At 40.7% G+C, this 25,113-nt stretch overlaps 1 protein-coding gene across 4 annotated transcripts in view; it reads left to right on the forward strand.

Moving 5' to 3' along the window:
* LOC103345403 (potassium channel subfamily U member 1) overlaps nucleotides 1–25,113 on the forward strand; it is a 238,332-nt gene that overhangs the window by 79,710 nt on the left and 133,509 nt on the right. For all 4 annotated transcript variants that reach the window (XR_016235027.1, XM_089334783.1, XM_089334787.1 and 1 more), the window contains exons 4-5: nucleotides 22,954–23,015; nucleotides 23,971–24,061. Coding sequence is in view for 3 of the 4 variants with exons in the window: in XM_089334783.1 (XP_089190909.1) it covers nucleotides 22,954–23,015; nucleotides 23,971–24,061 (153 nt within the window). In the remaining variant the exon portion in view is untranslated. The remainder of the gene's footprint in view (nucleotides 1–22,953; nucleotides 23,016–23,970; nucleotides 24,062–25,113) is intronic.

Raw genomic sequence — 25,113 nt, forward strand, 5'->3', positions numbered from 1 at the left:
AAGAGAACGATGTGGCCGGCATCGTGGCTCAACAGGCTAATCCTCTGCCTTGCGGCGCCAGCACACCAGGTCCTAGTCCCGGTCGGGGCACTGGATTCTGTCCTGGTAGCCCCTCTTCCAGGCCAGCTCTCTGCTATGGCCTGGGAGTGCAGTGGAGGATGGCCCAAGTCCTTGGGCCCTGCACCCCATGGGAGACCAGGAGAAGCACCTGGCTCCTGCCTTTGGATCAGCACAGCGCGCCGGCCATGGTGGCCATTGGAGGGTGAACTAACGGCAAAAGGAAGACCTTTCTCTCTGTCTCTCTCTCTCTCTCACTGTCCACTCTGCCTGTCAAAAAAAAAGAAAAAAGAAAAAAAGGAGAACGATGAGGAAGAGGAGGAAGAGGGAGGGAGTGGGGGTGGAAAGCAACGAAAAGAAGAAAGAGAAGAGCAAGAAAATAAGAAAAAGGAGAAGCCCAACAGTTGGGGGGGGTTCCCTTCAAAGTAGGGTGGCTTCTAGAAACAGAGCGAACAGGACAAGGTCTGTATCAGCACAGTAGTGTCTGTGGGCTGGTGCTTTGTTGTCTCCCAAGGAATGTTTGCATGCCAACCACTGGTGGGGGACATTTTATTTTGAACTCCCTTCTGAATATGGTGCTGTTCCTAAACAATCGTGCTATTGTCTTTGGGGACCTCTCTGGATATTGTTAACTGTGTAGCTGACCATGTTACTCTGCTGCTTCATGGCCAGAAAAAATCCAGCAACAGACAAGGGCTTCTCTTTAGCACATAGATCTCTTTTTTAGGCATTGTGTGAGGTCCAAATTCTATCTTTCTGTCTTCTCTGGCTTTGGTTTTTCCAGATAATCTAGCATCGTTTGTCTATGGATTGTGCCTTAAATGATTTCTGTAAATACATAACACTTGGTGTATGCTGAATTCTCTGGGCAGATAAACAACATCTCAACTACAACAGTTGCTCATCTTCATAGACAGAGCAGCTGTATGAACAAAGGAACCATCAGAATGCATCTAGAAATGAGAAAAAATATTTCAGAAACAACACTAGGAAAGTTGACCAAATAAAAACTCATTTTTGTGTTTTTGCTCATTTTCCTTAAGTAATGCAGCTTCTAAGGAAAAGAGAATAACATAAAATGTAATGGCAAAGAGCAGTCTCTTTATATTACATCTATCATGCATATTAAAATCAACTTCTCCTCAATCTTGAGATGAATTTTATCTTCATCTGTGTTTGCTTTCCATTTCTTCCAGTCTTCCAAATTCTTGTTTTCTGAATACATCACCAGTATCAGTAATTTATTTAAGCATATACAAGAGCAATCCAAAAGATGCATGGGAAATGGAATTAGAAGATATGCTCATTTCAATGCAAAGACAATGTCATTCATGCATGTGAAGGGTCATGGAAAATGTGTGCTATGAAAAAGGTGCTCATGGACTTCAAAATTTTTGTACCAGCATAAACTTATTTTTTTTAAGATTTATTTATTTGAAAAGCAGAGTATCAGAGAGATAGAGATAGAGATAGATAGAGAGAGAGAGGGCTCTTCCATCTGCTGATTCATTCCCCCAAATGTCTGCAACCGCCAGGACTAGTACATTTCAAACTCAGGACCCCAAAGCTCCATTCAGGTCTCCCACTTGTGTGACAAGGATCAAGTACCTGGGCCATCTTCTGCTGCCTTCCCAGGGGGCATTAGCAGGGAAATGGATTGGAATGCCAGAGTCGCATGGCTTAGCCCTCTATACCACAATGCCAGCCTCTAACTTAACTTTTTTTTTTACTGTAATGTAATTATTTTTAACTTTAATTTAATGAATATAGATTTCCAAAGTACAGCTTATGGACTACATTGGCTCACCACCCCCCATGACATCCCTCCAACCCACAACCTTCCCCTTTCCCACTCTCTCTCCCCTTCCATTCATATCAAGATTCATTTTCAATTTTCTATATATACAGAAGATGAGTTTAGTATACATTAAGTAAAGATTTCAATAGTTTGCACCCACATAGAAACACAAAGTGAAATATACTGTTTGAGTACTAGTTATAGCATTAAATCTCAATGTATAGCACATTAAGGACAGAGATCCTACATGAGGAGTAAGTGCACAGTGACTCCTGTTGTTGACTTTACAAATAGACACTCCTGTTTATGGCATCAGTAATCTCCCTATGCTCCAGTCATGAGTTTCCAAGGCTATGGAAGCCCCTTGAGTTCTCCGACTCTTATCTTGTTTAGACACGGTCATAGTCAAAGTGGAGGTTCTCTCCTCCCTTCAGAGAAAGGTATCTCCTTCTTTGAAGACCTGTTCTTTCCACTGGGATCTCACTCACAGAGATCTTTCATTTAGGTCTGTTTTTTTTTTTTTTTCCAGAGTGTCTTGGCTTTCCATGCCTGAAACACTCTCATGGGCTTTTCAGCTGGATCCGAATGCCTTTAGGGCGGATACTGAGGCCAGAGTGCTGTTTAGGACATCTGCCATTCTATGAGCCTGCTGTGTATCTCGCTTCAAATGTTGGATCGCTCTCCCCTTTATTTGTTCTATCGGTTAGTATTAGCAGGTACTAGACTTGTTTATGTGCTCCCTTTGACTCTTAGTACTTTCATTATGATCAATTGTGAACTGAAATTGATCACTTGGACTAGTGGGATGGCATTGGTACATGCCACCTTGATGGGATTGAATTGGAGTCCCCTGGTATGTTTCTAACTCTACCAATTGGGGCAAGTCAGCTTGAGCATGTCCCAAATCGCACATCTCTTCCCTCTCTTATTCCCACTCTTTTATTTAACAGGGATCACATTTCAGTTAAATTTCAACACTTAAGAATAACTGTGTATTAATTACAGAATTAAACCAGTAGTATTAAGTAGAACAGACAAAAAAACTACTAAGAGGGATAATGTATTAAGTTGTTCATTAACAGTCAGGGCTATGCTGATCAAGTCACCATTTCTCATAGTGTCCATTTCACTTCAACAGGTTTCCTTTTTGGTGTTCAGTCAGTTGTCACCGATCAGGGAGAACATATGCTATTTGTCCCTTTGGGACTGGCTTATTTCACTCAGCATGATGTGTTCCAGATTCCTCCATTTTGTTGCAAATGACTGGATTTCATTGTTTCTTACTGCGGTATAGTATTCTAAAGAGTGCACATCCCATAATTTCTTTATCCAGTCTACCGTTGATGGGCATTTAGGTTGGTTCCAGGTCTTTGCTATTGTGAATTGAGCTGCAATAAACATTAGGCTGCAGACCGCTTTTTTGTTTGCCAATTTAAATTCCTTTGGGTAAATTCCAAGGAGTGGGATAGCTGGGTCGAACGGTAGGATTATCTTCAGGTTTCTGAGGAATCTCCAGACTGACTTCCATAGTGGCTTGACCAGTTTGCATTCCCACCAACAGTGGGTTAGTGTCCCCTTTTCCCCACATCCTCTCCAGCATCTGTTGTTGGTAGATTTCTGAATGTGAGCCATTCTAACCGGGGTGAGGTGAAACCTCATTGTGGTTTTGATTTGCATTTCCCTGATTGCTAGTGATCTTGAACATTTTTTCATGTGCCTGTTGGCCATTTGGATTTCCTCTTTTGAAAAATATCTATTGAGGTCCTTGGCCCATCTCTTAAGTGGGTTGTTTGTTTTGATGTTGTGGAGTTTCTTGATCTCTTTGTAGATTCTGGTTATCAACCCTTTATCAGTTGCATAGTTTGCAAATATTTTTTCCCATTCTGTCGGTTGTCTCTTCACTCTCCTGACTGTTTCTTTTGCAGTACAGAAACTTCTCAATTTGATGCAATCCCAATAGTTGATTTTGGCTTTGACTGCCTGTGCCTCCCGGGTCTTTTCCAGAAACTCTTTGCCTGTGCCAATATCTTGAAGGTTTTCCCCAATGTTCTCTAATAACTTGATGGTGTCAGGTCGTAGATTTAGGTCTTTAATCCATGTTGAGTGGATTGTTGTGTAAGGTGTAAGGTAGGGGTCTTGCTTCATGCTTCTGCACGTGGAAATCCAGTTTTCCCAGCACCATTTATTGAATAGACTGTCCTTGCTCCAGGAATTAGTTTTAGATCCTTGATCAAATATAAGTTGGCTGTAGATGTTTGGGTTGATTTCTGGTGTTTCAATTCTGTTCCATTGGTCTATCCATCTGTTTCTGTACCAGTACCATGCTGTTTTAATTACAACTGCCCTGTAGTATGTCCTGAAATCTGGTATTGTGATGCCTCTGGCTTTGTTTTTGTTGTACAAGATTGCTTTAGCTATTCGAGGTCTCTTGTGCCTCCATATGAATTTCAGCATCATTTTTTCTAGATCAGAGAAGAATGTCTTCGGTATCTTGATTGGTATTGCATTGAATCTATAAATTGCTTTTGGGAGAATGGACATTTTGATGATATTGATTCTTCCAATCCATGAGCATGGAAGATTTTTCCATTTTTTTGGTATCCTCTTTATTTCTTTCTTTAAGATTTTGTAATTCTCATCGTAGAGATCTTTAACGTCCTTGGTTAAGTTTATTCCAAGGCATTTGATTGTTTTTGTAGCTATTGTGAATGGGATTGATCTTAGCAGTTCTTTCTCAGCCGTGGCATTGCTTGTGTATACAAAGGCTGTTGATTTTTGTGCATTGATTTTGTATCCTGCCACTTTGCCAAACTCCTCTATGTGTTCCAGTAGTCTCTTAGTAGAGTTCTTTGGATCCTCTCTATAAAGAATCATATCATCTGCAAAGAGGGATAATTTGACTTTTCCTTCTCAATTTGTATTCCTTTAATTTCTTTTTCTTGTCTGATGGCTCTGGCTAAAACTTCCAGAACTATGTTAAATAGCAGTGGTGAGAGTGGGCATCCCTGTCTGGTGCCAGATCTCAGTGGAAATGCTTTCAACTTTTCCCCATTCAATAGGATGCTGGCCGTAGGTTTTTCATAGATTGCTTTGATTATATTGAGGACTGTTCCTTCTATACCCAATTTCATCATGAAAGGGTGTTGAATTTTATCAAATGCTTTCTCTGCATTTATTGAGACAATCATATGGTTTTTCTTCTGCAGTCTGTTAATGTGGTGAATCACATTGATTGATTTACGAATGTTGAACCATGCCTGCATACCAGGGATAAATCCCACTTGGTCTGGGTGGATGATTTTTCTGATGTGTTGTTGTATTCTATTGGCGAGAATTTTATTGAGGAATTTTGCGTCTATGTTCATCAGGGATATTGGTCTGTAATTTTCTTTCAGTGCTGCATCTTTCTCTGGCTTAGGAATTAAGGTGATGCTGGCTTCATAGAAAGAATTTGGGAGGGTTCCATCTTTTTCAATTGTTCTGAATAGTTTGAGAAGAAATGGAGTTAGTTTTCCATTAAATGTCTGGTAGAATTCAGCAGTGAATCCATCTGGTCCTGGGCTTTTCTTTGTTGGGAGGGCCTTTATTACTGTTTCAATTTCTGTTTCAGTTATGGGTCTATTTAGGTTTTCTATGTCTTCATGGTTCAATTTTGGTAGATTGCATGTGTCCAGGAATCTATCCATTTCTGATAGGTTTTCCTGTTTGCTGGCATACAGGTCCTTGTAGTAATTTCTGATGATTCTTTTTATTTCTGTGGTGTCTGTTGTTATGTTTCCTTTTTCATCTCTGATTTTATTGATTTGGGTCTTTTCTCTTCTTTTTTAGTTAGTTGGGCCAATGGGGTGTCAATTTTGTTTATTTTTTCAAAAAACCAGCTTCTCGCTTGGCTGATTTTTTGTAATGTTTTTTTGGATTCAATCCTGTTAATTTCTTCTCTGGTTTTAATTATTTCTCTTCTCCTACTAGATTTGGGTTTGGTTTGCTGCAGTTTTTCTAGGTCCTTGAGATGCGCTGAAAGCTCATTTATTTGGTACCTTTCCAATTTCTTGATATAGGCACCTATTGCTATAAACTTGCCTCTCAATACTGCTTTTGCCGTATCCCATAAGTTTTGATATGTTGTGTTGTTATCCTCATTTACTTCCAGAAAATTTTTGATTTCTCTTTTGATTTCTTGAATGACTCAGTGTTCATTCAGGAGCATGTTGTTCAGTCTCCATGTGTTTGCATACTTTCTAGGGTTTCCTGAGTTGCTAATTTCCAGCTTCATTCCACTGTGGTCTGAGAAGCTGCATGGTATGATTCTAATTCTTTTAAATTTGCTGAGACTTGCTTTATGGCCTAGTATGTGATCAATCCTAGAGAAGGTTCCATGTACTGCTGAGAAGAATGTGAAGTCTGTAGATGTAGGGTTGAAAGTTCTGTAGATATCTGTTAGATCCATTTGGGCAATAGTGTCAATTAAATCTGCTGTTTCCTTATTGATCTTCTGTCCGGATGATCTGTCTATTTCTGAGAGTGGAGTATTGAAGTGCCCCAGTACTATTGTATTGGAATCTAAGTCTCCCTTTAAGTCCCTTAACATATCTTTTATTTTTTTTTTAATCCTTTATTTAATGAATATAAATTTCCAAAGTACGACTCATGTGTTACAATGGCTTCCCCCCCCATACCGTCCCTCCCACCCACAACCCTCCCCTTTCCCACTCCCTCTCCCCTTCCATTAACATCAAGATTCATTTTCGATTATCTTAATATACAGAAGATCAGCTTAGTATACCTTAAGTAAGTATTTCAACAGTTTGCTCCCACACAGAAACATAAAGTGAAAAATAATAGATGATTTTTTTAAATGATGATGAAATCAGATCAGACCTATTGTCATGTTTAATCCCAGTGAGAGTCAAGTTGGGAATTGATAATTTCTTTCTTTTTTTTTTTTTTTTTTTTTTTTTTTTTTTTTTTTTTACAGAAGATCAGTTTAGTGTACATTAAGTAAAGATTTCAGTCGTTTGCACCCCCATAGAAACACAAAGTGAAATATACTGTTTGAGTACTCGTTATAGCATTAAGCCTCAGTGTACAGCACGTTAAGGACAGAGATCCTACATGAGGAGTAAGTGCACAGTGACTCCTGTTGTTGACTTTACCAATTGACACTCCTGTTTATGGCATCAGTAATCTCCCTATGCTCCAGTCATGAGTTTCCAAGGCTATGGAAGCCCCTTGAGTTCTCCGACTCTTATCTTGTTTAGACACGGTCATAGTCAAAGTGGAGGTTCTCTCCTCCCTTCAGAGAAAGGCACCTCCCTCTTTGAAGACCTGTTCTTTCCACTGGGATCTCACTCACAGAGATCTTTTTGCCAGAGTGTCTTGGCTTTCCATGCCTGAAATACTCTCATGGGCTTTTCAGCCAGGTCCGAGTGCCTTTAGGGCTGATTCTGAGGCCAGAGTGCTATTTAGGACATCCGCCATTCTATGAGTCTGCTGAGTATCTCACTTCCCATGTTGGATCACCCTCCCCTTTATTTATTCTATCGGTTGGTGTTAGCAGATACTAGACTTGTTTATGTGCTCCCTTTGACTCTTAGTCCTTTCATTATGATCAATTGTGAAGTGAAATTGATCACTTGTAGTAGTGAGATGGCATTGGCACATGCCACCTTGATAGGATTAAATTAGAGTCCCCTGGTATGTTTCCAACTCTACCAATTGGGGCAAGTCAGCCCGAGCATGCCCCAAATTATACATCTCTTCCCTCTCTTATTCCCACTCTTATGTTTAACAGGGATCACATTTCAGTTAATTTTCAACACTTAAGAATAACTGTGTGATAATTACAGAACTAAACCAGTCATATTAAGTAGAACAGACAAAAAAAAATACTATGAGGGATAATGTATTAAGTTGTCCATTAGCAGTCAGGGCTATGCTGATCAAGTCACCATTTCTCATAGTGTCCATTTCACTTCAGGAGGTTTCCTTTTTGGTGTTCAGTCAGTTGTCACCGATCAGGGAGAACATATGGTATTTGTCCCTTTGGGACTGGCTTACTTCACTCAGCATGATGTGTTCCAGATTCCTCCATTTTGTTGCAAATGACTGGATTTCGTTGTTTCTTACTGCGGTATAGTACTCTAAAGAATACATATCCCATAATTTCTTTATCCAGTCTACCGTTGATGGGCATTTAGGTTGGTTCCAGGTCTTGGCTATTGTGAATTGTGCTGCAATAAACATTAGGGTGCAGACCGCTTTTTTGTTTATCAATTTAAACTCCTTTGGGTAAATTCCAAGGAGTGGGATGGCTGGGTCGAACGGTAGGGTTATATTCAGGTTTCTGAGGAATCTCCAGACTGATTTCCATAGTGGCTTGACCAGTTTGCATTCCCACCAACAGTGGGTTAGTGTCCCTTTTTCCCCACATCCTCGCCAGCATCTGTTGTTGGTAGATTTCTGTATGTGAGCCATTCTAACCGGGGTGAGGTGAAACCTCATTGTGGTTTTGATTTGCATTTCCCTGATTTCTAGTGACCTTGAACATTTTTTCATGTGCCTGTTGGCCATTTGGATTTCCTCTTTTGAAAAAAGTCTATTGAGGTCCTTGGCCCATCTCTTAAGTGGGTTGTTTGTTTTGATCTTGTGGAGTTTCTTGATCTCTTTGTAGATTCTGGTTATTAACCCTTTATCTGTTGCATAGTTTGCAAATATTTTTTCCCATTCTGTCGGTTGTCTCTTCACTCTCCTGACTGTTTCTTTTGCAGTACAGAAACTTCTCAATTTGATGCAATCCCAATAGTTGATTTTGGCTTTGACTGTCTGTGCCTCCCGGGTCTTTTCCAGAAATTCTTTGCCTGTGCCAATATCTTGAAGGTTTTCCCCAATGTTCTCTAATAACTTAATGGTGTCAGGACGTAGATTTAGGTCTTTAATCCACGTTGAGTCGATTTTTGTGTAAGGTGTAAGGTAGGGGTCTTGCTTCATGCTTCTGCACGTGGAAATCCAGTTTTCCCAGCACCATTTATTGAATAGACTGTCCTTGCTCCAGGAATTAGTTTTAGATCCTTGATCAAATATAAGTTGGCTGTAGATGTTTGGGTTGATTTCTGGTGTTTCAATTCTGTTCCATTGGTCTATCCATCTGTTTCTGTACCAGTACCATGCTGTTTTGATTACAACTGCCCTGTAGTATGTCCTGAAGTCTGGTATTGTGATGCCTCCGGCTTTGTTTTTGTTGTACAAGATTGCTTTAGCTATTCGAGGTCTCTTGTGCCTCCATATGAATTTCAGCATCATTTTTTCTAGATCTGCGAAGAATGTCTTTGGTATCTTGATTGGGATTGCATTGAATCTATAAATTGCTTTTGGGAGAATGGACATTTTGATGATGTTGATTCTTCCAATCCATGAGCATGGAAGATTTTTCCATTTTTTGGTATCCTCTTCTATTTCTTTCTTTAAGGTTTTGTAGTTTTCATCGTAGAGATCTTTAACGTCCTTGGTTAAGTTTATTCCAAGGTATCTGATTGTTTTTGTAGCTATTGTGAATGGGATTGATCTTAGAAGTTCTTCCTCAGTCATGGCATTGCTTGTGTATACAAAGGCTGTTGATTTTTGTGCATTGATTTTATATCCTGCCACTTTGCCAAACTCCTCTATGAGTTCCAATAGTCTCTTAGTAGAGTTCTTTGGATCCTCTAAGTACAGAATCATATTGTCTGCAAAGAGGGATAGTTTGACTTCTTCCTTCTTGATTTGTATTCCTTTGATTTCTTTTTCTTGTCTGATGGCTCTGGCTAAAACTTCCAGAACTATGTTAAATAGCAGTGGTGAGAGTGGGCATCCCTGCCTGGTGCCAGATTTCAGTGGAAATGCTTCCAACTTTTCCCCATTCAATAGGATGCTGGCTGTGGGTTTTTTATAAATTGCTTTGATTATATTGAGGAATGTTCCTTCTATACCCAATTTGCTTAGAGTTTTCATCATGAAAGGGTGTTGAATTTTATCAAATGCTTTCTCTGCATCAATTGAGATAATCATATGGTTTTTCTTCTGCAGTCTGTTAATGTGGTGAATCACATTGATTGATTTGCGAATGTTGAACCATCCCTGCATACCAGGGATGAATCCCACTTGGTCTGGGTGGATGATTTTCCTGATGCGTTGTTGTATTCTATTGGCCAGAATTTTATTGAGGATTTTTGCGTCTATGTTCATCAGGGATATTGGTCTGTAATTTTCTTTCAGTGCTGCATCTTTCTCTGGCTTAGGGATTAAGGTGATGCTGGCTTCATAGAAAGAATTTGGGAGGATTCCCTCTTTTTCGATTGTTCTGAATAGTTTGAGAAGAAATGGGATTAGTTCTTCTTTAAATGTCTGGTAGAATTCAGCAGTGAATCCATCTGGTCCTGGGCTTTTCTTTGTTGGGAGGGCCTTTATTACTGTTTCAATTTCTGTTTCAGTTATGGGTCTATTTAGGTTTTCGATGTCTTCATGGTTCAATTTTGGTAGATTGCATGTGTCCAGGAATCTATCCATTTCTGATAGGTTTTCCTGTTTGCTGGCATACAGGTCCTTGTAGTAATTTCTGATGATTCTTTTTATTTCTGTGGTGTCTGTTGTTACGTTTCCTTTTTCATCTCTGATTTTATTGATTTGGGTCTTTTCTCTTCTTTTTTTAGTTAGTTGGGCCAATGGGGTGTCAATTTTGTTTATTTTTTCAAAAAACCAGCTTCTCGCTTGGCTGATTTTTTGTAATGTTTTTTTGGATTCAATCCTGTTAATTTCTTCTCTGGTTTTAATTATTTCTCTTCTCCTACTAGATTTGGGTTTGGTTTGCTGCAGTTTTTCTAGGTCCTTGAGGTGCGCTGAAAGCTCATTTATTTGGTACCTTTCCAATTTCTTGATATAGGCACCTATTGCTATAAATTTGCCTCTCAATACTGCTTTTGCTGTATCCCATAAGTTTTGATATGTTGTGTTGTTGTCTTCATTTACTTCCAGAAAGTTTTTGATTTCTCTTTTGATTTCTTGAATGACTCAGTGTTCATTCAGGAGCATGTTGTTCAGTCTCCATGTGTTTGCATACTTTCTGGGGTTTCCTGAGTTGCTAATTTCCAACTTCATCCCGCTGTGGTCTGAGAAGCTGCATGGTATGATTCTAATTCTTTTAAATTTGCTGAGACTTGCTTTATGGCCTAGTATGTGGTCAATCCTAGAGAAGGTTCCATGCGCTGCTGAGAAGAATGTGAAGTCTGTAGATGTAGGGTTGAAAGTTCTGTAGATATCTGTTAGATCCATTTGGGCAATAGTGTCAATTAAATCTGCTGTTTCCTTGTTGATCTTCTGTCCGGATGATCTGTCTATTTCTGAGAGTGGAGTATTGAAGTGCCCCAGTACTATTGTATTGGAATCTAAATCTCCCTTTAAGTCCCTTAACATATCTTTTAAATAGACCGGTGCCCTGTAATTAGGTGCATATACATTTATAATAGTTACATCTTCCTGTTGAATTGAACCCTTAATCATTATATAGTGTCCCTCTTTGTCTCTCTTAACAGTTTTTGTATTAAAGTTTATTTTGTCTGATATTAATATGGCTACACCTGCTTTTTTTTGGTTTCTGTTGGCATGGAATATCTTTTTCCAACCTTTCACTTTCAGTCTGCATGCCTCTTTGTTAGAGAGATGTGTTTCTTGTAGGCAACAAATAGTTGGGTTGTGTTCTGTGAGCCAGTCAGCTAAACGGTGTCTTTTAACTGAAGAATTCAGACCATTAATGTTCAATGTAACTATTGATACGTAGTGACTTTGCCCTGCCATTTTCCCGGAAATATTTTCTAGTATATGCTTTGAGCTTCCCATGCTCTTTTACTGGTAGGTGTTCTTCCTTTCCCTTCTTTCATATTGATGGCCGTGTTTCTGTGTTTCTGAGTGTAGCACATCTTTAAGTATCTTTTGCAGGGCCGGACAAGTGGTGGCAAAGTCTTTAGATTTCTGTTTGCTATGAAAGGTCTTTATTTCACATTCATTCACAAATGAGAGCTTGGCAGGATATAATATTCTGGGCTGGCAATTTTTCTCTCTTAGCACTTGTGCTATGTCTCGCCATTCCCTCCTAGCCTATAGTGTTTCTGATGAGAAGTCTGCTATGAGTCTAATTGGAGATCCTCTGAGAGTAATCTGACGTTTCTCTCTTGCACATTTTAGGATCTTTTCTTTATGTTTCACTGTGGTGAGTTTAATTACAACGTGTCATGGTGAGGATCTCTTTTGGTCATGTTTACTGGGGGTTCTATGAGCTTCCTGTACTAGGATGTCTCTGTCCTTCTCCAATCTCAGAAAGTTCTCTGCTAGTATCTCACTAAAAAGTCCTTCTAATCCTTTCTCTCTCTCCATGCCTTCAGGAACTCCTAGAACTCGAATGTTGGTTTTTTTAATGGTATCCTGTAGATTCCCAACAATCCTTTTTAGATTTCTAATTTCCTCTTCTTTTCTTTGGTTTGACTGTATGTTTTCCTGTGCTATGTCTTCTAAGTCCGATATTCTCTCTTCTGTTTCACTGACTCTGTTTTTTAGACTTTCTAATGTGTTTGTCATTTGATTGAAGAACCTTAAAAATCAAACCAAGATGGAGTGACTTAAGCTAACACTATTAAAAACAAGAAGCCACCTTTGCCCCAAATAAAATTAAAGTTTAAAAATTATAGGCCTAAACTTTTTTCCCCAAAGCTAAAATTAGGTGCAGCTATAAAAATAAGGGACCTTATGCTTAGCTAGCTGCGACACTTGTGCCTGGCTGTGCTAAGACCTAACCCAGTTTGTATACCTCCTAATACTCAAATAACGGTGTGGGAAGCGGGACGCTGCTCTCCCTCCAGGGGAACAAAGGGAGCGAGACGTCGTCTCCCTCAGGGTGAACAAGATGACGCTGACAGGGAAAGGAACTGCTAAAGAAGTAAACAACAAAATGGCGACGAGGTGCATGCCTCCCATGTGATCCCGTAGCTGATTGGATAGAGGACGCATGCCTTTCACATGATCAGCTCACGGATTGGACTGCTGTGTGCATGGACACTATAGTGCTTTTGATTGGTTGCTGCGGGCATATAAACCGTGTGGCTCTGTGCTGGGGGTGCTCTCTGGACTCCCAAGTCCAGGAGGCCCATCTGCGCAGACGCCGAATAAATCCTCTTGCTTTTGCATCAGCTAGTCTGGACTCTGAGTCTTTGGGGTGTGACTCTCGACGTGTTAGCATCCTCACTCAGAGGGTCTAACATGATCTATTGAGCTCTTCATTTCATTTTGATTTCTCTTCACTATCACACTTTCCTGTTCTACTAGTTTCTGCGTTTCATTTTGATTCTTCCTTAAAATTTCATTTTCACGAGAGAGATTTTCAATCATGTCCAATAAGGATTTCTGTAGTTCAAGGATTTGCTTTTGAAAACTTCTAAATGTTCTTATCATAAATTTTTTGAAATCCGTATCTCACATTTCTTCTATCTCATCATCTTCATAATCTTGGCTTGGGGTGTTTTGTTTATTTGGAGGCATCATAGTGTCATCGTTGATCTTGTTTCCTCGATTTTTGTGTTTGTTGTTTGGCATTGTTAATTCTTCCCTCACTGTGAGTTTTTTTGTTTGTTTTTTATACTATTTCTGTGTTAAGTGGAGCCTTGGGGGCTTGAGATGAGTGTGGCCTGAGAGCTCTGCTTGGTTCTTCCGGGTTACGGGTGTGCAAAGGTGACACCCTCAGGTTATGCGTGGTAAATCTCTCTCTTTTTATTTATTTATTTATTTATTTATTTTTATTTTACTTTATTTTTTATTCAGGAGGTAAATAATACTGCATGGCTGAGCAGAATTGATGGTATTTAGCTTCTGATCTCTGGCTTCTACCCAAAGAGTCTGTGCTGGCTCAGTTTCTGCTGCGGACTCCCACTGGGTTGCCTAGGCTACTGAATTGTAGCCTTAGCTCTCCCCTTTTGTTATGCATATCCCGAGTGGGGCCTGCTCTTTGTCTCTTGCTCGCCTTTGCAAGGTTGGCGGAGAGAGAAACTTGTTTGTACCAGTACCCCCCACCCTTTTTTTTTTCCTTCTCTCCTGTAGTCAGTCTGGTGAACTTTCCCGCCTAAAGCCTGCTTCCCTCTAGATTCTGTCCGCCGTTTCCCCGCCAATGTCTCCGGTTACTGAGCTCACCTCCCCTTCCAGCGCTGATGTGTGGACTCGGAGCCCTGGGCGTCCCTGCTCTTCCCGCTGGTGTCTGTGTGACATCCACTCCCCTTCCCTCACTGGCACGCAGACCCTGCAGCCACCTGCGGCTCAGATTCCGCGCAGTGGGCGACCTTGCTCTCCCAGTAGGTCCTCCGAGTCACAGCCACTAGATCCGGAAGAGTTTCCTCTGCAATTTTTTCCTGATCCTTTTTCTGAGGCTACCGTAACTCCACCTTTATTAAACTAAATTTTCCCGGACTATCGGTGCGCGCCCTCACTATTCCGCCATCTTGGCTACGCCCTACTGTAATGTCTAACTTATCTTTTAATCCCTGTTTCCATGAACTTTTGCAGTCAGTCTCCTCGTATATGAGAAGGAACTTTACTTCAGATATCCTTTTCATGCTAATAAAGACTAGACTATAGGAACTAGACTATAGGCACTGTGTTCACACTGACTTTTCCAGATGATTGTGTTTTTTATCTTTTACACATTGATCATTTCTGGATAATTGCACTGTCTTTTAGGCACATGGAATAATATTCAACTACAAGCTCCAAAGGGTGCATGATGAAAATTAAATTTCGCCCTTACCCCATCACCAAAGGCAAACAGAATTCCTTTCTTTAAGACTGTAAGTTCTCTGCAACATTGCCAGATTTCTTTTCCTTAGGTACTTAGGCCTCTTAAAACAGCTCTTCTTCTCCCACAGATGGATCTACAAAACACAGATTTTTGAAATAATATTGTTCATTACCCCTTGTGGCCATTCTTTGTGGGAAGTAAGAAAGTGATGGGCTATTGCAGCCAGTGGGGGTAACTTTGGATCTGAATCCAGGTTAGACCACTTATCCCGGGTGTGTACATGGGGACACACCCCAGAGGAAGGGGAGTGGGATAGAAGTCGAAAGACTTCTGAGGGTTCTGCAGGTGCCAGCAAGTCTCCAACATTCGTAGGTGTTGTTTTCTGAACGTGATCTGCCTGGGGATTCCTCACACCAGTTTATCTGTTTTACACATGGGAGGTATTAGCATCACCTCCTTTCAATAAATGAGAAAACAGACACACAGAGGGTAGAATACAGAAATTATAAAATGATAGTGAAAATACAGTATACATTTCAGTGGATAAATAATATACAAGAGAGTTAGCATACTAAATTAATTACATGACTGAAGTATAAAATAAACCTATGCTTAGCATACTTATTGTATATAGGTATCACTATTAAAAACTATAAATAGGACATCTCAGTGCTTACATCCTATAAACATAAACAGGCTAGTATTTATGTTAAACCCTGTGCCATTCTAACAATAAGAGATACATCCATAAAATATACATTTATTGGGGCTGCACTGTGGTGTAGCAGGTGGGGCCGCTGCCTGCAGTGCCGGCATCCATATGGGTGCCGGTTCAAGTCCCAGCTGCTCCACTTCTGATCCAGCTCTCTGCTGAGAAAAGCAGTGGAAAGATGGCCCAAGTCCTTGGGCCCCTGCACCCACTTGGGAGACCTGGAGGAAACTCCTGGCTCCTGGCTTCAGATTGGCACAGCTGCAGTCATTGCAGCCAATTGGGAAGTGAACCAGCAGATGGAAGACCTCTCTCTCTCTCTCTCTCTGCTTCTCCTTCTCTCTGTATGTAACTCTGACTTTCAAATAAATAAATAAATCTTTAAAATATATATATGTATATTTATTGAAAGCCTTAATCTCATTTGATGAATTACCCATATAATTTTACATATGGCTGAAAATTATCTATTTATAAAAATGTGTTTATGTTGCTTTAATCAATTGCTGCTTAGTAACCATTATAATGGTTATTCAATCTGGGAGAAATTTGTAAAATAATATTTAAAGACAAGTATCAGGAAGTTTAGACTTCCTTTTAGTTTCTTGCACCTGTATTGAGATTTCAAGCCTGTTCCCACGTTTCTCCATTTAACGGCCATTTGTCACAGGTGTGTTCAGCAGTAATTATTAAATCCCTGTGACACTGTATGATGATCACAAAGACAAGTTTTTCTGATTGTCCTAGTGTAATTGTGAATGCATTCTCTTTCATTCTTTGAAGTTTATGTGGTTGGACAATAAATAGCACAAGGGTACTTCAAAAAGTTTGTGGAAAGTTAGAATCAAAACAAGTTTATTTTGCTGCAAAAACTTTTGAAATTCATGCATAATTTTTTTTTCATAATACACATTTTCCATGAACACTTTTGAGGACTCTTCCCGTAGCACTTGTTCTTTGTTTTTCAAAGCCACATGACATTTTCCCAGGGAAAGGAGCCACGGAGAAAACACAGCTTTGGAGTTCTCCTGGACTGACCCCACAACTAAGCCCCACTTTGGTTATTAAGACTTCTTTCTCTCTCAGGTCACATCCTTTTTCCAGACCCTGATCTCCCTTTTCATTTTGCTTAGCCTTTGTATATAATGCATTAGTCTCACAAGAAAACTATATCTATATACCAACTCTAAATAGTCATACGCACATATATGCCTAAATGGGTATGTGCAGAATTTATACATACATATACATATTCACGTATACTTATATGCATGTATAATGTCATCATTTTTAGCATTGATTTCAGTATCCTGGTTTTCTCCACTTGTCACATTTAATTTCTTCTTTTCCCACTCTCCAGTTTTAATGAATGATAGTGCTGTACCACATGCCATACCACCACCAGTTCAGCTTGAGATTTTTCTAACAAATCTTCAATGATATTAAAACCACTTCCTTTCTTATCAAACGGAGGTCCACCCTGAGATAGGTGGGCCCTTCCAGGGTTTTTGGAAGAGAGTCCCAAAGGACACGTTTGCTTTTTGCAAGAGTCAGAGAGTGGAGGGCAAGCTCTACCCCCAAGGAAGAAGGGATGCATGAGCAACACACTCAGTCCTTGTAAAAGCTTGCCCTTGAAAAGAACATCCTTGGGGCCGGCGTCGTGGCTCACTTGGTTAATCCTCCGCCTGCGGTGCCGGCATCCCTTATGGGCACCGAGTTCTAGTCCCGGTTGCTCCTCTTCCAGTCCAGCTCTCTGCTGTGGCCTGGGAGGGTAGTGGAGGATAGGCCGAGCGTTTGGTCCCTGCACCTGCAGGGGAGACCAGGAAGAAGCTCCTGGTTCCTGGCTTTGGATCGGCCCAGCGCCAGCTGTAGCGGCCATTTGGGGGGTGAACCAACAGAAGGAAAACCCTTTCTCTCTCTCACTGTCTAACTCTGTCAAATAAAAAAAAAATCCTTAAAGCACAGGTGTTGTCAGCACGGCAGTGTCTCACGTTGATTCTTACAACTTTAGATCCCTCCACACTCCCTGTCCCACAAGCACTGGGCCTGGGCCATCTCCTGCACTCTGTACTTTCTCCTGCTCCAGGGTCCCGGCTGCCAAAAGTCTCCAGCAGCTCGAGTCCTGACAGCCACATCCACGTGGACACTTTCTCCAGGCATCCGTGCTTGTACACTTCAAGGCAGACAGGGCACAGGCACTGTGGAAATGGCCACCCTTGAGAACAGATGCCTGAGACCCCCGGACTCGTCCACATGTGCAGGTCATCAGTGTGTCCCACAGAGTTGTGTCCCACGACTGCCTGTTTCTTCTCGAATGGCCTCCTGTCCATGGCCTTCTGGCCTGGGATGTGGGAGATGCCCCCTTCCTTCATCAGGATGGTGAACTTGCTGATCCCTGCATATTTAACCACGGTGCTTGTTTTCACTGCTCTGCTGGGGCAGCCTTGGTGAGCTGCCTTCCTTGGCTCCAGCTTGTGCTTCTCCTGGGGGTAATAGTCCTTGTCACCCCCCTGGTTCAGGATGACCAAGGCCCCACCTCACCTGACCAGCAAGGAAGCAGTTACTGCGCTGCACCTGCTCCGTGCCTCATCCGCCACCTTCTCACAGACTTCACCTTCGGAACAGCCATCCAGGCTGGCCTAATGTTTCCACCTTCATGAGCTGAAATTGATCTATAAAACTCTTTCTTCAGAGCTTTTCCTTAGCCATTTCTCACAGCCTCATAAAATTTGACAAATACCATTCTTATTTTTAATAAGAATGCCTAATTCATCTTCTAAATTGTTTTACATTTTAACATTGATTTCTTGCTTGATTCATGATCTGCATCTTAGAGGAACGTTGAATACTTGTGTGGGTTTTTTTTTTCTTTCTCTTTGGAGGAGGGCACTTATGTGGGGACAGAATGACCATTCTTTCTCCTTCATTAGGAATTTGTGGTTCAAAAACAGCTCTGCTTTTATGATTTCTACTTTATTGAATTTATGAAGAAATTCTGTGTTGCCTAATATGTGATCAGTGTCTATTACAATTTGATGGCTATGTATTCTGTGTTGATATATAAGCAGTACTAACTGTTATATGTGTGTCCTATGTCTGCATTATTTGATGAATGATTGAAAGGGACATGCCAAAAATCTTCATTTATGATTTTTTTAGCGCATCTTGCATTTCCCCAAGACTTTGAATACTATATTCTTATATAATAGCAATTGCTGCACATAGTTGCTGTAATATCTCCTCTGTTGCTACTTCCTTTTGCAAATAGGAATTATCAGTTCTGTTGCTGTGAGTGCTGCTTTGTGCTGGAATATTTGAGAATATAATATTAGCATAGGGAGCACAGGCTCTCTCACTTCCATTTTATTAGTGCTTGCTTGGGAGGCCTTTGCCCACTCTTTTTCAAGCTGTCATCCTTCCTGGTGCTTTCCTTGTGTGTCTCTTGTAAATATCATGTAGCTGAATTCCATCCTTGTATTGATGTAACAATACGTTAATTTGTTACTCACCAAGGGGATTTAATCATTCTTCCCTCTGGTCATCCAGTTTATTGGTATTTATAATATTTAGAGATTGAATTTGCTGCATGATAGCATAGCTAAATATCAGTAGATTAGATAAAGAAATAAATGGGGCATCTGGTAGCAAAGAAACAGAGAATGGTTATTGGCTGCACCACTGAGCTCTATTATGATCTCACTTATTTTACTTTTTTTTTTTTTTTTGACAGGCAGAGTTAGACAGTGAGAGACAGAGAGAAAGGTCTTCCTTCCATTGGTTCACCCCCCAAATGGCCACTATGGCCGGTGCTGCGCCAATCCAAAGCCAGGAGCCAGGTGCTTCTCCTGGTCTCCCATGTGGATGCAGGGCCCAAGGACTTGGGCCATCCTCCACTGCCCTCCCAGGCCACAGTAGAGAGCTGGACTGGAAGAGGAGCAACCAGAACAGAATCCAGCGCCCCAACCGGGACTAGAACATGGGGTGCCAGTGCCGCAGGCGGAGGATTAGCCTAGTGAGCTGCGGCGCCAGCCTGTGATCTCCCTTATTTTACTGCAGAGGTAGAATTGTGTGGGATTGTGAAACTTGAGAGATGAGTTCAAAAATTGAATAGTACATAGAATCTTCCCAGGGCACCACAAGCACTTACCATTTACTGATATTTACATTTCTAGTTTATATTATTTTTGTATGCTTTTTTGGCATCTTCTGACATGGATAGTCCTATTTGTAATAGAATACCACAGACATTAGATAAATGACATATAGTCTATATTTCTCTGTGTGTCTCTGAATGCTTATATATATTATAATACATAATAGTTAATGTATTACTTATTAATAATTACTAATTAATATAGTAATATCAATATTACTGATATTATATAAATAATATACAATATGCTGATCTTTAATAATATTATACATAATATATGACATATTGATTATTAATATTATATAATGTTAAAATTATGATTTATACTATATTATATTGCTTATTATTGATATATTATATTATATGTATATATATCATCCCGAGCTTTAGTATGGTTTTCCTGCATGCCACTCCTCCCTCCCAGAAATTGTTGAACTGATTTGAAAATTCAACTATGGATTGTTATTGTGTGTGTGTGCATGTGTGCGTGTGTGTGTTAATAAGGGTGGAGTGAAGGTTTAGCATTATGCATATTATAAGATTTGCTTTAAAGTTTCAAAATAAACTAAACCTTAATTTTCCCAGTTTCATTATGTACCTCTTGTTCTTATACAAAGTATTTTATCTTTCTGAATTTTTTCTTGTGTGTGGTTTTTTTTTTCTTTCCTTGAGGACTTCTGCTTATTTGCAATGAGAAGCAAGAGTATTGTTCTTTCTGGACCCTTGAAAGCTCAAAAAATTAATTCCTTGCTCTTACAAGAAAATAACACTTTGGTTAGATTTAGAATTCTTGGTTTGCCATCCTTTTTCCTCAAATATTCTGAGAGGTGTTCCAATGTCTTATAGCACGCAAAGTCACAAGTTGCCTACTAAGCTATCACCTAGGTACTTCAGCACCTTCTCTCCTCTGAGTTGTGATGGGGGCCAGGACTCAGGAACTCTCTCCAGTCAGCTCGCCAACAGGGGGAGCAAGAGGAGTCGGGGAAACCAGAGAAGTTTTCTCCTTCCGTGCTGTCTCATAGGCCTCACCTGCTTGGGGGCTACTTGTTACAGTAGCTGTGCCTGGTGCCTTACCAGCAGTGAAGGGTCTCCTCTTCCTGGACCCCAGCTCCAAAGGACCCCCTCCCTTTTATGCTGACACATTCTGATCATCCTACCTCTTTCTGTTGGTCCCCAGTTCTCTGTAGGTACAACCTCTGTGTTAATGCCAGTGTCCCCTTCTTGGCTTTCTGGTCTTCCAATCCTACTTACCAAACTTCTATAATTAAATTCTCTCTTACAATAACTGGTGTGGTTTATGCTTTCAGGACTAGATCCTGATTTACGCAGATTAGAAATGAGAATTATGAAATCAGTCTTATTATCTTTAGTTTGTAGATAACCATTTATAAAGTATTTTCCAATACAGAAGAGAGCAGGATGTCTTACTCATTGGTCCTTTTCAACATGGGGGTCCCATCTATCTTTAATTCAAGAAAGTTTTATTGCTTTTTTTGCTATTTTCTTTAGTTATTAAATGTTGTATTGTGAAAATGTTGTTTTATCTTTCCTTAATGAGATGTTCACTTGTTGGTCACTTTCCTTCCAGCCCCAAGACTCTCAACCTTGTTCCCCTATTGTCCCTCTGATCTTGAGCTGCCTGGATTGGTCATTGTGACCCCTCCCAGATGTCAACAGTAGTCATTTGGAAACGAGTGACCTCCTATTCTGTGTTATCTCATTCATGGGAGGTCCTTCCATACTCTCTGGCTGATCCTCCTTTTTTCTTATGCCTCTCTTATCACTGGCAGTTTTCCAACATCTACTAACATCCACAACCAAGATTTAGACCTGCGGGGGTGGGGAACACCTGTCCCCTGGGCCATATAGGGGTTGTGAGATCACTTGATCTGGCCTTGCTAAAGCAACTGCTGGTGGGACTCAAAATTCAGTACATCTATAGCAATCTAATTCTTAAGTTGATAATTGTGTATGGCCTGGAAAAGATGCTACATGTATCCACACAGCCCTTGGTGGAAAAAGGGTTTCCTATGCCTGCCACAGTGTCCCTTTTAGCTGCATGGGTCATTGTTTTCTGGGGACACACCCAACTATCCACTAACTCAATGGGAATTTTTTAAGTTTGTGGAAATCAAAGTCTGAATTGACTGTGTTTCTCCCCTCAAAGGCAACCACGAGGGATAAAGTTGTGGTCACCAACCCTGCGAACAAGGCTTACTCTGGGTGGGATCCCAGTCTTCAGCTGATGCGTCTCTGCCTACCTTCCAAGGTGCTTCTGAGAAGCAGAAGTGCTGCTGCTAACGCAGGGGTCCTTCCTCAGGGACTCCAGCCTCGGAGTTGCTCCTCTAAGCTGCTCCTCCAATCCACAGCCTCTACAGCGCTAGGGCAAGAACTTCCACCCCTGCAGCCTAAGAAACCTTTGCAGATCTTCTCCGACTTATCTCCCGCATCTCTAACTCCCTAAACTGTGCTCACAGGGGAAGAGTTCTGAGCGTCCTCTGTTGATTTATTGTACATTTGCTGTGAGTTCTTACTCCTTGATGGTTTTCTATGGGTTTGTGTATGAGGTTGGGACTCTTTTGAGTTTCAATAAAACTAAACTTTTCTTCTTTATTTTTTCTTTGTTCTTCATTTCCTTGGTTTGGAGGGTAAACACCTGGCACGCTAGCCCCTTGCCAGAAGTCCACCAATACATGATGTATATTTGAATTTCTTATGGGACTTAGAAAGAGAGAAAAAAACACATTTTGTAAAGAGAAGGAAAAAAGATTTCATGAAAAGCAGTTAATAATTATCAATACAATGGTGTTAAACAAAGAAACCAGAAATGACTGACAGGTATTTAATTACCTAAAGGTAATCTCAACAGTCATAGAGACTGCCTGCAAATGCAAGGAGGCTTTGGTTGGACAGTTTTCTGATGACATTCTGCAAGCCCCGCTTATCTTTCAGACCAAATACATGGACATTTTGAGAGCACTCATTTTCTTCTTCCCACTTGTAGCATTTTCACTCCTGTCCAAATTCTCTCTACCAGGGTGGACCAGTTTGGAGTGTTTCTTCCACAATATCATAGGCATTCAAGTTTAGGGTCTTTATCCAACAGTCCCCATTTTCTTGCATGTTAAACATTCAATAAATGTTGAGAGAGTTCCAAGAGAAGGAAGAAAAACAAATTCTGAAGTTGGAGGGAGTTAAAATTACATAAGCAAAATGGGTACATGTTTCCTTTTTAGCGTTCTCCTAAGATCCAGTAGATCTTTCTTGGACAATGACTGAATAAATCTCTACACATACACAGGGGCATGAAAAGAGAAAGCACAACTCCTCTTCCCTGACCTGTGCAGTAACAGTGTACACAGTACATAAAAAAATCTTTTGCATATCAATAAAATGGATTTGTACACCTGTCCATGTTTTTGTGTTTCTAGGTGATCCTCGTCTTTGTACTAAGCATCGGGTCTCTTATAATCTATTTCATCGATTCCACCGAGTGAGTACAAACCCAAATCTCTCCTCCCTACCCTCTCAGTCACTTGCTGAACTAACTTGAAATTTTCTCCTCTGGGGTAATGCTTAGTACATGCACACACACACACATAAACTAAAAAAGAATGGTAAGGGTTCAGCTCCTCCATTAAACACTCAACCCCACTTTGCAATGAAAGCACATGTTTCTCCTGTGTGCTACCATCTTCCATATCTAAGGGTTGGGGGAGTGGGGCAGTGGGTGCAGATCTGCTCTAGGGCCTCTGGTGGCTCCAAGCCCCCAAAAGTCATCTCTGCACCTGAACTCATTATGAAGCCATTAACATCTTTGGGTTCCTCGGGTATCGAATCAGAAGTTCCATAGTGGCTCCATCTCGTAGGTTCCCAATGATGTGGGATGATTTTTTGAGAAAGCAAATGCTAGCTCACACCTGAGATAAAGAACCAGATCATTGTCTGCTCCGATTGAAGACACTCCCTCCTTAAAGTGCCAGGTTAAGGCAGGTTTTCATTTCGTTTCGTTTTGTTTTGACAATCCTCAATCTAATTGAACTGTACTGTCTGTCCTCTGATAATTATATTGGACTCAGAGTCAAAGTGAAAAAGTGCAGAAGCTAAACCTTCCAGACAGCACAAATCATCTTGTAAACCAAGGAGAGCCACATAATCTCTCTGGCTCCAATTCCTAATGATAAAATTGAAACAGAACCAATAAATCTTACAAAAGTAATGGTTGGTAATTTTCCTATTATTTTTAGTTCCATAGACTGTTGAATCATTTTGTTCATCTATAATTCTACTCCCAAGGGAAAAGTAATTTCCTTGAGATCTGAATGTGTGTGGATTGACCCTTCATGGAAAATGAATAGAAAATCCCTGCCCTATCCCCTCTGCTTGCTGTTACATAGACATAGCTTTCCCAATATGCATCTTTACAAGTGCCCTTGTCTCTTTCCCAGCCCTGTTGGAAGATGTTCTTCATACCAAGACAAAACCATCCCTGTTGATTTGATTTTCAATGCTTTCTTCAGTTTCTATTTCGGGTTGAGAGTAAGTACCTGTTGGAAGTGGGGATGAACACCCAACACAGTACAACTGGAGATCTGTGTGTTCCTTACTTACAAGGTCTCACTAAGTTTTCCGGTTATAAAGATGAAATATCCATGCCCTAAATTGTTAAATAGACGATAAGATCTAAAAATTCCATCCATCCCGAAGTTGGAATTATAAACAAGGTAAAAAAATTACAATACAAATGAAAATGATTTCTTTGTTAAATGCCATCACCCTATCATAATGTCTTTCTTATTGGTTGCCATCTACTACTGAGACACCTTTATTAATAATTACCAGCTGGCAGAACCAAATAACAAGTTCCTCAAGATGAGATGTCATTTTCTCCATTAATGGCATATGCACTGTATAATTGTATAAAATGCTTTTGTATTTTTCTTCATTTTTGTAACATTCACTTATTAAATAGTTCTTTAATTCCACAGGCACTTATTAAGCACTGGTGCTAGACCTACATTTCAATGTGTTTACCGGTTCCATGTTTGTGGGAGACTGTACTCACATAGTGTACATCCACACTCACCTACCCCACACATGAGGCTAAAAAACTTTGTGGAAAAATGAAACTGAAATGCAAAAAAATTTGAAATCCATCCACAGTGTTTTCTTTTATTTGTTTGTTTTGTAAATATTTATTTAGCCGGCGCTGCGGCTCACTAGGCTAATCCTCTGCCTTGCGGTGCCGGCACACCGGGTTCTAGTCCCAGTCAGGGCGCCAGATTATGTCCCTGTTGCCCCTCTTCCAGGCCAGCTCTCTGCTGTGGCCAGGGAGTGCGGTGGAGGATGGCCCAAGTGCTTGGGCCCTGCACCCCATGGGAGGCCAGGATAAGTACCTGGCTCCTGGCTTTGGATCAGCACGGTGCGCTGGCTGCAGCGCACTGGCAGCGGCCGTTGGAGGGTGAACCAACGGCAAAAGGAAGACCTTTCTCTCAGTCTCCCTCTCTCTCTCACTGTCCACTCTGCCTGTCAAAAAAAATATTTATTTATTTGAAAGTCAGAGTTACACAGAGAAAAGAGAGGCAGAGAGA

This window comes from Oryctolagus cuniculus, chromosome 1 (assembly GCF_051225735.1).
Source record: "Oryctolagus cuniculus isolate XC-2025 breed Fujian yellow rabbit chromosome 1, ASM5122573v1, whole genome shotgun sequence".
Lineage (NCBI taxonomy): Eukaryota > Metazoa > Chordata > Mammalia > Lagomorpha > Leporidae > Oryctolagus > Oryctolagus cuniculus.